Source organism: Hippichthys cyanospilos, chromosome 9, assembly GCF_059441005.1.
Source record: "Hippichthys cyanospilos isolate Australia breed blue-spotted pipefish chromosome 9, RoL_Hcya_1.0, whole genome shotgun sequence".
Classification (NCBI taxonomy): Eukaryota; Metazoa; Chordata; class Actinopteri; order Syngnathiformes; family Syngnathidae; genus Hippichthys; species Hippichthys cyanospilos.
Window position 1 is genome coordinate 13,569,779 of NC_142377.1, and position 13,002 is coordinate 13,582,780.

Sequence of the window (13,002 nt, forward strand, 5' to 3'; positions counted from 1 at the left end):
TCTGTCTGAGACACGAATAACATAACCTCTGAGCGTCGCTATTCACAATGCAGGACATCTATACACTCCGTACACGGATTGTAGAAAACACGCACTATGTCACGTTGCCAGTGCTTCCAAAAATGTGTTTCATCTTTCTGCAGTGTTTTGAAAACAGCAGAAAAAAATGTATCAAATACTGTACGGTACTATAGTGGGGAACACTGGCAATGTAAGATGGCTGCCATCTGGCTTTAGCCATGAAGCGTCTCACGGATAGTCCATTCACATATAAAACAGTGATACTATTGACCAATCCGAAGTGTCGCTTTTTTAAGCATGCGCAGAGACTCTAGAACAAACAGACATGGCCAGATCCAACCGTGACACGTTCGTGAGTGGATGAGTTCATTGTGATAACGTCAATTCTATACTCTGACTTTATATGTTTACCCATGGTGCGTTTTGAATATCGAACGTCATTGCCAAACTTAAATATTAGTGGCTCTTCACTGCGCTTTAATCAGGTAAGTTTGTTTAAATATATGGGTAAAGGTCAATCTGGGAAGCTAGCACGTAGCATGTGTGTTAGCTACAAAAAAGTAGCGCTACCCTAAAAAAAACCTTCATAATGCAGCGTCTTATCATCGTCGCTACGATTTCATTTTTTGATCTGATCAGACTTTTTGGTCTGACTTTGTTTTTGACGACATTTAATAGATAAGTCTCCAATCACAATCTAATTTGTATATTTTTTTTCACCTGCACATTTTATAACAAACTTACGTCATCACTGTCTATTCTGTTCATACCTCTAAGGACCAGTTTTTCTCTCTTACGATGAAGCTCCCAATCTTATCTGTTAGTAACGTTTCCATAATTAAAGCCTAATATCAATTTTCGACGACAAGGATAAAACGTTCCATTTTATGAAGCTGCATTTTTTGTATGGTTCTGCAGCAAGACATTAGTACTTAAAGCTGGCCATTCCAAAGGGAAATAATCTACATGTACAAAATGTAGTATGTAGATACGAAACAATACCGAAATGTACATTTTGTATCTTCTTTTCTGCCCTTTTGGCAACGTTATCCATGTAATTTTTGTATCGAATTTAGCTAGAAAAGTACTTGAGCTCCTGGTACTGTATTGTTACACTAATGGTTGCCATTTGTTCGTTTGGGAGTTGTCACAGATGTGCACGTGTGATTGTTAAAGCTGCCGAGTGCTGATAAAGTGGCTTATCTCGCGAATATTTTTTCCTCAATTCACATCTTGAAACATGTCAAATGTCATTTGATGTAAATTTATATAATCAAAATTGCATACAATGATACCTCCAAATCCTCAATATGTTTTGAGACACTGATTGACCACTGAATTTCAAAACAGAAATACTCTTTAGGATCAAAGATTTTTGGATTAATTTCTTCCTAGAGTCCAAACTGTCATCATCATAAACACTTTATTAGCTGCAAAGACAATATGTTCAACCCACATACTGTGGACTGCAAACACTCTGCAACCGGCAGAGAATTCCTACAACACAGGAATGAAACAAACAAAAGCCTGCAACAAAATGCAAACATATTTAAAATAAATACTGCAAAAAAAGATGCAATAAAAAAATGAAATGGAAGCAGACGTACAACAAAACCAATGCAAAAAATATACAAAATATGAAACCGCTGCAAACCAAAAAATGCAAACACGTTAGAAAAAGTTGCAAAATTCATGCAATTTTGTGATTGCATTTCTTGTTTGCAGCCTTTTTATTTTGTTTGCATTTTTTTGTTTGCCGCTATTTTGATCTTGATGTGTTTATTTTGCATTCATTATGTTGTGAATTCTCTTCCATTTTGTTTTTATGATTGCAGCTTGTTTTTCAGTGTTTATTTTTAATGTTTGCATTTGGTGTTGGCAATTATTATTATTATTTTTTTTATTTGTCAATTCATTGGCCTCTTTCCTGTGTTTGTAACTCTGCCAGTTGCTGTGTGTTTGCCCCCGTCGGTCACCATAGTCCACAGTATGTGTGGTGAAAGTATTGTCTTCCATTGTGAGATTTCATTTTACTTGAATTGATGCAAAACACATAATCCCACACAAACACACCTTGCGTACTTCGAAGAGTCATGGGGAGCTCATGGAACGGTCAGACAGTAAAACAGCATAGGGACAGTCAATACATACACATACATAAACGCTGCTCGAAGAATTGGAAGGCACGAGTGCAGATACATAAAACCGTATGTTCCAGACTGGAATTTACTGCATAACACACCGTTAACCTTCTTAGAATATGCCGCTCTGTAGTGCTCGCAATAATAATTGCAGCTGGTGAATATACAGAGGAACATCATGAAAATATTATGATATTTATCCAGGCAATGTTTTTAGGTGGCATACAACAGTAAAAATAAGTACTGGAAGTTACCAAAGGTGTATCGAACTCATGATACATTGCATTAGCATTAAGTCATACAATAAGCCAATGTTTGGTTATCAATTCATGTTTTTTCAATAAAATATTCAGCTAATTGTGCTTCACATACTCAAGGAAGTGAAACTGATTGAGTGGAGAAGTGACTGTGACATTTCACTCATGATCGTGCAGTCATGTGCTCAATCACGTCAGAGAAACGTGTTTCAAAGTTCTTCCTTTTGCCTGGAATGACATTACACCCTTGAATTGCTGACTTAAAAGATTATTGTGTGCAGTAGTTAAAAAAAAAAAAAAAGCGCAGGAGGAATGTTTCTTTCAAGTGGAAGGGAAACCTTTGCCTCATGAGTTGAATTTTTGCCCAAAACATTTGCTACTTTCCTGAGACTCAGCCTATTCATTTGTGTCTACTTTGGTGGACATATTTTTCATTCTATCGTTTGACTCATTGGAACTTCCCTACAAAGTGCTCAACCGAGGGTATCCTGGCCTTTCTACTGATGTTTTATGTGTTTTGTCGAAATACAATTATCTTTTCAACAGTGGACACAAATGAATATGCCATATCTCTGGAACTTGATAACAGATAAAGGGAACAATTTATTGTAGATTCGCATTTCTTACCGGAAGTAAAATGATTGTTAGAGAAGATGCACTTGTGCTTTATAGGGACAAATTCTACACTTGCAACAAATTTCAAATGAATTTGATATCATAGAAAAAGTCAAGCAGATATTTTATCCCTTACTTTGTGACACCCTCCCAAATACAAGAAAAATCATTGCTGTATTTAACAAAATTAAAAGTGTTTTACAGCTTTCTTATAAATATCCCTATTGTTTTATTAGGAGGCTGAAAGTGATCCCTCAAGTTCTCAGGGATCTATCGGCTTGCCCTGATGAAAGCCCAGCAGGATGATGACCTCCTCCAAGGTAACCGATTACAGCAACAGAAACATGAGCAACATGCTAGGTCTCTCTCTCACACACACACACACACACACACACACACACACACACACACACACACACACACACGCAAGCACACACACACACACGCAAGCACACCCACTTTGACATTAGAATGACAGTGCTTCATTCTTATCAGTGTTGTACCACAAGGCCTTAAAGACTATTTTATAAATATTCTTACAGAGTAGACTGAAAATTGTTTTTTTTTTTTTTTTGGGGGGGGGGGGGGGGGGGGTGGTTGAGTTCAAGTCTTCCAAAAAGCTGATGCACAGTACATTTTCCCAAATCCCCATGCAAATCTTTTTTTTCCCCATTTAGTCCAAGTTTGACAGTTGTGTTTAATGAACTTTATTGTTATATGAGTGATGTTAGGGCTAAAGTTCAGTTTGCACTATTTGTCCACTTACGGTGGAATGTTGACACAGGTTTTTTTTGCTGGTCTCTTTTCCCAGGATTTTTATTTTTTTTTTTAATGTCAGAATGTTTTGACATTTAAAGGCCGAGTCAGGTAATTCCAATGCGCCAGTCAGCAAAGTCCACACTGTCCTTTGGTGCCAGGAACTAAAGTAGAAAGAACTTATGTTCATACTTACACTTACTCCATGCAAATTAAGTCAAATTAATGGGAAACCTCCTATTTGATCAATACAGGTATTTGATAAATATTTTTTCAGACCCTTTTCCTGTTTTCTCTGTGTGTGTGTTTTTAGAGGACTCACATCATGACAATGGAGACCTTCAGACCAACCAGTACAGCTCCATTTCTCCACCATCCTCCCCTGCAGACATGGAGGAGCCTTTCTCCACGTACTTTGAAGAGAAGGTGGCCATTCCGGAAAATGTCAATCAGGTACTTTCAGAGATCTATTTTATAAGCTATTTACAGGTAAATGCACTGATTCTTGGTATGTGGGATGAACTTACTCAACTCAGTCAGTGCCATTTATTGCTTATTGACGTCAAATGTTTATTTGTAACCGAGCTCTCAGTTAGTTTCTTTTTTTGCTTTGCAGACAAATGAAAAGAGAGTTGTCATCTGTTGTATTTACAGTACATATTTTTCAGGTGTTCAGTTTTAAAAAACTCTGGGCTTTCACTGGACCCGGGTTCTTGATGAGCATCGCTTATTTAGATCCAGGAAACATTGAGTCTGACCTCCAGTCTGGAGCAGAAGCTGGATTTAAGGTGAATGCATGGAAATTATGCATCTTGAATATCTTGGAGCGTAACATCCGTCATTGATTTTTAAGTTAAAAATTAAAAAGTCTATTTTATTTTCAGGCCTTTGCATCTAGCTCGAATTCCATGCAATGAATCTCTTGTCGGTTTTGTCATCCTCCTCAGCTCTTATGGGTACTGTTGGGAGCCACGGTCATCGGATTGCTGTTGCAGAGGTTGGCAGCACGTCTCGGCGTCGTCACGGGAATGCATCTGGCGGAAGTCTGCCACCGGCAGTATTCAACCGTGAGTATTCAATCCACACTCATATATTTATTTTTAAACAAACAGTTTTTTCATGAAAACTACTGATGTGGTGTATATGAACCTTTGTGAACTCTTTCCTTCAGATCCCACGAATCATTCTGTGGATAATGGTGGAATTAGCAATTATTGGCTCAGACATGCAGGAGGTTATTGGATGTGCGATAGCGCTTAATCTTCTCTCTGTGGGCAGGTACCTTATCTTTTGTATCTTTATCACTATCCTGTGAAAGTGATTTTTTTTTTCCTTTTCATTTTGTTAACATTGCAGTTTTTCTATTTTCTTGCAGGATTCCTTTATGGGCTGGTGTACTCATTACCATCACCGACACATTTGTCTTCCTCTTTTTGGACAAATATGGTTGGTGAAGATTTTTTAATCATACCTGTCAGTAGTTTGTGCCTTCAGTTTTGAGACCATCTAATCTTTTTTTGTAGGCCTAAGAAAACTCGAAGCATTCTTCGGTTTTCTTATCACTGTAATGGCTTTAAGTTTTGGTTACGAGGTAACGTTTCTTTCCCCCAGCACCTTCATTCATCAAAGCCGATCAAAAACATATTTGATGCTCTTCGTTTCTTTTGTCAGTATGTGCTTGTGAAACCAGACCAGGGGGAGGTCTTGAAGGGAATGTTTGTGCCGTACTGTGCCGGATGTGGGCCCACGCAACTGGAGCAGGCTGTCGGCATTGTCGGCGCTGTCATCATGCCGCACAATATCTACCTTCACTCAGCGCTGGTCAAAGTGAGATTTGTTTTTTATCATGTCTGAATAAAATTGATAATTTAATCAATTGTAAATACAATTTGAGTAGTCAAGCGTAGTAGTAGTAGAGAGTCATTAAAAGTGCTAAAAACTCTTCAGATTACCATTAAACATGTTGCTATGTTGATATAATTTCATCTACAGTTGCAAAAGTATGAACCTTTTTAGGTTCGATGTAAGAACAGTATGAAAAACTACCTTTGCAAATTTAATAATAATAATAATAATAATAAAACTATTAGCTTCCTGTGGTTTCCAACATTTTCCAAACTAACTGTAAAATTTTTAAATTTGACTTATCCTTGTTTCAATTTCTAACAAAAACAAAAATTACTGAAAATTCCCTAGGCCAGCAGCATCTCCAATAAAATTTGGTCAAAATTGGGGAAAAAAATTTTTCACAGATATTAATCCAGTGTTATGTCGATCTCTTATTGTCTGTCATATTTATTATTATTATTTTAAGATGATAATGACATTTGTCAAAACGTTGAAAATCGATTCTGATAACTGTCCTGGCTGATTATCGGTTTGACCCTAATTTGACTCAACATGAAAGACGTATTATTTATCTCCTTGAATTATTGTTAACTTGACTTGCAGTCCTTTTAAGCGTTTGCAATAACTGCTTCTCCAAACGCGTGTATGTAACTCTCATTCATCTTTCCATTTACTAGTCTCGTGATATTGATCGTCGAAACAAGAAGGAAGTTAAGGAAGCGAACAAGTATTTCTTCATTGAGTCCACCATTGCACTCTTCGTCTCGTTCCTGATCAACGTCTTTGTTGTGGCAGTTTTTGCCCAGGCCTTCTACAGCAAAACCAACAAACAAGTGGTGGGTATACCCGAGCGCACTTAATTAGCAATTACATGGAAATACCCCTCAGTATTTATCTTTATTTTCTGGTCACAGAATCAAGAGTGCAATGCAACCAGCATCCCTCACCAAGGTCTCTTCCCTGACAACAATGACACACTGGAGGTCGATATTTATAAGGGGGTATGTCTGCTCGTCAGTATCTGCTGTGAAATGTTGAAGTAACTGCCAATGTAAGAACAACAGTTGGAATATTTTTTGGAGCCTTCCCTTTCCAATGTTAGCGTGAATGTCTTTGCATATAATAGGCAGTCTAGCAATTGGCAAACTTAACCTTATTAATGCTTGTGGTATCTTTGCCGTAAACATCAATCGGCACGTAACTGGATTGTAACAGTGATTTTCTTTTGCGGGATTAGCTCACTGAGGTGAGCACAGCGTGAAGAAACAAAACCTTTTTAAAAATGTATTTTGTCATTTATTTTAAGGGAGTGGTACTCGGTTGTTTCTTTGGCCCTGCCGCGCTGTACATCTGGGCCATCGGGATCCTTGCAGCAGGGCAGAGCTCCACCATGACAGGCACCTACTCGGGACAGTTTGTTATGGAGGTACGGTGGCAATTTTGACAATTAAGACTGAACCAAGGAAGAGGCAAATTGATTTATGTTTTTTTTCCTCACTCTTTTGTTAGGGTTTCCTAAACCTGCGGTGGTCTCGGTTTGCGCGAGTGCTGCTGACGCGTTCCATCGCCATAACGCCAACGCTGCTGGTCGCCATTTTTCAAGATGTGCAGCATTTAACTGGGATGAACGACTTCCTTAACGTGCTTCAAAGCATGCAGGTTCGACTGTTAGGAACACCCCGAAATCTGTTGCGTTAACATTCTTGGAGTAATTTAATATGGTAGCTAATCCTGCTTCTTGTCCCTCAGCTTCCTTTTGCCTTGATCCCAATTTTGACCTTCACCAGCATGACGTCCATCATGAGCAACTTTGCCAATGGCTTGTAAGCAAACTACCACGCCACAAAGTGACTAACAATGCTCTGTTGACAAAGGTGTTAACTCATGTCTGAATCAGATAATCAACAAACCAGTATCTCACAAAAGTGAGCACAAATGAACCCTGACGACTTTTGATTTATTTTATTTTATTTTATTTTTTTGCATTTCTTTTAATGTGACAATACTGAAGAAATTACACTTTAATGTAAAGTTGTCAGGTGAAATAATTCAAGGTAGACTTTACATGATCAGAATTGTTTAGACAGCTCACAATCACCAATCAGCAAGTTTAAAAATAACTGATACTACTTCACCAACCAGATCACAAGATAGGACAATGTGTCCATTTCAGTCATCATCGAAGTCCTCTCAAAGGCGTAATAGATTTGGCCAGACATTACATGGAAGTTCAGTCAGGTTAAACAAAAACAACTGGAGAAGGAAATAAAGACGGAACAATATAATAAAAAAAATACTTTTTATTGTTTTTATTTTTACAGTCCCAGTAAATATGGTAAATGGGGAACTGTTACTATAGCCTTCCATCCATCCATACATCCATTCATGGCTGTAGGTCATTTTTCTTTCATTTACAGTCCTTTAGGGGGTCAAAGGTGATGTGTAACTCCAGGATAGTTGTCGTCATTGTCCACGTCGCGCATCGGTAATGAAAGTATTTTCTTGCTTGCTTCAGGTTTTGGAAGATCGGCGGTGGCGTTGTCATCCTGTTGGTTTGTGCCATCAACATGTACTTTGTGGTAGTTTACGTGACGACTCTACACAGCGTGTGGCTCTACGTCCTGGCCGCGTTGCTCTCCGTCGCCTATCTGTGCTTTGTGGGCTACCTGGTGAGTTAGATTGAAATATGTGATATATTCATGATATTGTGTATATGTGTAATATGTTTCTTTTCTATATTTACTGGTTATGACTTTGATAATTGTGCTCAAGGGACCGCATTTTACAGTGTTTAGCAAGCAAATAGTGCTCGAAACAGTCACTTCCACATTCCACCCAAGATCTTTTCTCTTCCTTGACTGGTCTTTCCTGTCTCACGTGCAGGCGTGGCACTGTTTGGTCGCCTTGGGGGTCTCCTGTCTGGACTTTGGCAGCAGGGTAAGCAATCCACCCGCTGTGTTCATAGAGGAACAGTCTGAGTGCGACTCCTAGAGATGAACAGCACAATAACCAGCAGCGTTCCTCTTTCTTCGGAAGATTCTGAGCGGGACTGTTAGGGTTCATGCCCGTGCATTTTCCCCATCAATCTTTCATGTTATTCGCGTGTCGGGTCGGCTATCGGAATGGGCTTACGTGAAGTCGACATCAGGGATGGTGTTTGACTTTTCATGCCACAACAGAAATACACTTCTGTAATATCATTTTCATGACAATGATTTTACAGGTTGCACCATTTAAGCTTTCATATGGCAAAGCACAAGTATTACTACATTTTTACTGTTTTAAACAAAATGTTTAAACTTCTGAACTACTGAACATTCAGTTTTGTTTTGTTTTTCCTTATATCAATGAGCAAATTGTCGCAGTAGTCATGCCTAATATCCTTAGAGCAAGAACGCTATGGGGTAGCTGACAGCTTTTATAGTTTTCAGAAAGCTTACGTGGCGCAAATTTGTCGCTTCATGTGATTAGCGCAGTTATACTTAATTACTATGTACGTATTCCTTCTTATATGGATGACATTTTGCAAATTGATTTAAATGAACAATTTTTGGAGGCATTCCTTTCTACGTCAGTATGCTCCATCATTAGATTTCAGTGGATTTCTTTAGCTGCTTTTGTATGCTCCATCATAAGTTAGTTTTATAAGTTCAAGATCTGATACCAAATAACATCCAGCATAGTTGTGCTTTATTGTGTGGCTGCACAATTGTTCTGAAGATTATTTCATCACGTCCTGTTCAATTTTGAGTCCAAGTATTAGTCAGCGCCAATAATCATTGCACTGAACTTTTGTTTTTATATGGTAAATGGAGTGAGTGCACTTTAGTGTCTTGATACATCTTCCTGGATTCTGTGCTCATACGGTTAGGGACATGCTGGTAAAAAGCTTGACCGGCTCTTTTTATGAGATTGCTATATTCTCATATAATTGCTGACTTGTTATGCAGTAAAAAGGATCAAATGGGAGCGGCATTGGGTTTTATATATAAATTATATATGATGCCAAACCTGATCAAATATAAGTACATTTCTTCATACAAGGCGACCATTTGTATATAATGCCACGGAATGGTGGCCTGATATCTGTATTTGTGCATCCGTGAAAAAAACTGTTTTTTTTCCATGATTGTGAAATGATGAATATTGTATCCACATTTTCATCTATTATTTAAACTTGAAAGCCCACTCGAATGGTGAGATACATTTGTATCTTGTGTTATAAGACACTATAAATCATATATCTTCTTGAGACCCGGTCTATCAATTTGTGTCCATTTTGTCTCAGCAAGATCACAGTTAATTTTGTCCCGCCCATATCTGTTTTGAAGATCCCCGAGACACGGCATATTCGTTTGTGCCCACTGTCATGTCCATTTTGTCTCCGCAAGACAGAAAAAATTAATTGCATTTCTAATTGCATTCCATCAAACCGATGAGACCTCATCAGAAAGGTCAGGATGTCCTCAGATGAGCGCACTAGGATGTAGCAGGGCAACTCAAATATGTCGAAAGACATACACTAAAAACAAATTTCCACTACAGTGTGCACAAATTAATAGACCGGGTCTCAGAAAGAGAAATATCTTTTTTTTTTTCTAATAAACTTTTGCCAAGTATCTAATTTTGAATGAAATGTTTGGTAAATTGTGTGATGAGTATCTAATTAGGAACATTCTGAACACATCATTATGCTTCGTTCTTTTTTTTTCTTAAAAATATGGTCACTCCTTTTGTCTGATTGCACGTTCGACCTATTGCAGAGAAAATCATGAATGCAGTTTTGTGTACATTTTGTTTTGTCCGTTGCTTCTGACTGAGACCCAGCGTTTGTTCAAAATAAAGGGGAAAGACTGCTTAAATGATGTCCTATGTCTGAATTCTAAAGAACTTTAGCTTTCTGAGTTCATTTGCACTCTGATACAAGGCAGTGTAGTTCCATTCTACAGTATAAGGGACAGTAGCAATGTGTGTAGTGCATAATGCTCTTTTGCAGGACTTTCCAGCTTTAAATAAGGAAAGGTGAGCAACTTTAAATCACTACATGAAATCAACCGTCATGTGATGATCCTCCCTCATGTTTGTTTTTCAAATAATCACCGCTTTTGATCCTGTAATGTCACAGATGCACAAACAGGCTCAAATAAGTACAATTTGTTTTCCCAAGTGTCACTCGCTTCATTTGCTTTGAACGTTAACTGTACAATACAAATTCACAAGTTGATTGCTAACAAAAACAACCAATAAGAATGATTATATTTTTTTTTATTAACAATTCCCTTAGTCAAGTTTCCAAGTGTGTCTCACTGATTAATTGCCCATGTCTCCTTCCTCTCCTGCAGATGGGGTTTGCACGGCACACGGATATTTACTTACTTAATGACATGGATGTGGACAGCTTGATTGAGCGATAGGACGACACACAACGCGGTGGAAGTCCAGAACATCGTTGGGAGCAATGCAGCATGGCCAGTATCTTTGCATCAGTGCCTTCCACAAAGTGCCCTTAAAATGTCCGATACTGTTGTTGTTTCAATCGAAAGCGTTGGCACCCTCAGCCAAGCTACTGATTACAAGGGCTCATGTTGCACTTTTTTTTTATGTGTGTCCTTAGCATTATGTGAATAAAACAAATAAAATGCCGCAGATGAAGGTACCAAAAAACAAACATCTTTCCTTCCAATGCATAAGAATAAAAAGGCAAATTAGAGTAACTTATTCCACGTACATCTATCTACAAGTAACCACGAAAATAATTAATGGTCTATGATGGTGTACTTTGACATGAAAAGAAACAAAGCAGAGAAATCGTATAAATGATTGATGTATTTTTTGACTGACAGTAATTCTTTTAAGAAAAGCTATTATTTATACTCATTCCCTATATCCTGTATTTCATTAGCTATAAAGTTGAAATTTATATTTAGTTCTATGATTTACTAGGTTCCTTTAAAATGGTAGAAAATAATGTATTTTATAATGTCAGGGAACCTTTTAAAATGTTAAACTAACACTGAGTATGCCAAATAATCGTTTTTTGACCACTTTTCTTATTTCCTGCTAAGTGGTATACATTCAAGATGGAAATGAAAATTTGCTCAAAATGTTAGTATGAATAATAGTGGACTTAAGAATATTCATAAAATACATATTTAGCTACTATTTAGACCAGAAGAATAAGCATAAGCACATGTAAGAAAAAGGATTGTCATCTGTGCCATGTCACCCCCAATTCAAAATGGAGGTGTTTGTTATTTTTGTTTATAGCTTTAAAAAAAAATAGATAACCTGTATAGTTCTTTGATATGGGAATTGTCTATCAGAGCAATTTGCACATGATATTTGAATAATGATGCTTCTCTATATTTATATTTGCATATTTAAGTGTAAGTGTAAAATATGGCTTTTTATAGTACAAGTGTATTTTTTTTCTCCATTGTGAGTTTGTTGGGTGCGTGTCATATTTATGACAGGGAACCTGCTGAATATTTCATGTGACTTAAACTATCTCATGTGACCACTCTTCCTCTGTAATCAATATTTGGTCATTTATTCTGAGTCCTGTTATTTATATAACGTGCATATTTTTTAAATAAGTGCTGGGAGAAAACATTGATATATTAGGAGACTGCTGTGTAAGTGGCTTTTTTTTTTTTTTTTTAAATACAGTATGCTGGTGCACAAAAGCTTTACAATACAAACTGCCAGTTCGTATCATGCTCTTGTAAACACTGATCATTTGATTAACTCATGTCTTGTCCTGAACCTGAGACTAAATCATGAAACATGCTGTTTACATTCGATTACTTATTTGCTAAAATCCCTCTGCTGTACGCATCATCTTATAGTGCCTGTATTTGTGTGCCTCACTTCTAACATCAAAGCACAAAAACAATCAAATGTTTCTACCGGTTTTGTTATTGGACCAAATATTGTAATTTTTCCTCCTTGTTTTTTTTTTTTCTTTTGTTTTCAAAATGTTTTCCACTTTTTTCCTCTTCCAGCCAAATTCTGTCCTGGGAAATATACATTTATGGTCTGTCTCTTGTTGGTGAATTAAAGTTAATTACATCTGGAATCCAAATTTCCCATGTTCTTGCGAGATAAGTGAAATGTACTGTATTCTTAATTGTTTTGAACCACGAATATGCAAATGCCAACAGGACCATTTGGAGGCCAACAGATTACCACATCTTCCTCACCTCCATTGAGGTTTAAAACATAAAAGCATGTCTGGCAAAAACACATTTTTTTCTTTTACTCTGTAGCAATGAAGACGGTGATATAAAAATTGAGTTAATTTGATAGAAATATCCTGGTGAAAACACGTGACTAATTTACTCAAGTAACACATTCTTGTACCC

General features: G+C 37.3%; 1 protein-coding gene across 1 annotated transcript; it reads left to right on the forward strand.

Annotated features, from left to right (window-relative positions):
- The first annotated feature begins 354 nt into the window (after positions 1–354).
- slc11a2 (solute carrier family 11 member 2) lies at positions 355–12,716 on the forward strand. The gene is made up of 17 exons (XM_088423493.1): positions 355–506; positions 3,271–3,354; positions 4,104–4,243; positions 4,459–4,578; positions 4,738–4,857; positions 4,962–5,068; positions 5,166–5,236; positions 5,314–5,381; positions 5,462–5,617; positions 6,316–6,474; positions 6,553–6,639; positions 6,945–7,064; positions 7,148–7,297; positions 7,388–7,461; positions 8,154–8,307; positions 8,522–8,575; positions 10,981–12,716. Exons 2-17 carry the CDS (start codon positions 3,321–3,323, stop codon positions 11,050–11,052), a joined length of 1,686 nt encoding a protein of 561 aa, XP_088279619.1. The 5' UTR covers positions 355–506; positions 3,271–3,320; the 3' UTR covers positions 11,053–12,716.
- The last annotated feature ends 286 nt before the right edge of the window (positions 12,717–13,002 follow it).

Coding starts and splice junctions, on each gene's coding strand:
- slc11a2 (XM_088423493.1), top strand. CDS start 3,321: ATGAAAGCCCAGCAGGATGATGACCTCCTCCAAG. Junction 5,618..6,315: donor TTCACTCAGCGCTGGTCAAA/GTGAGATTTGTT, acceptor TCCATTTACTAG/TCTCGTGATATTGATCGTCG. Junction 7,462..8,153: donor AGCAACTTTGCCAATGGCTT/GTAAGCAAACTA, acceptor TGCTTGCTTCAG/GTTTTGGAAGATCGGCGGTG.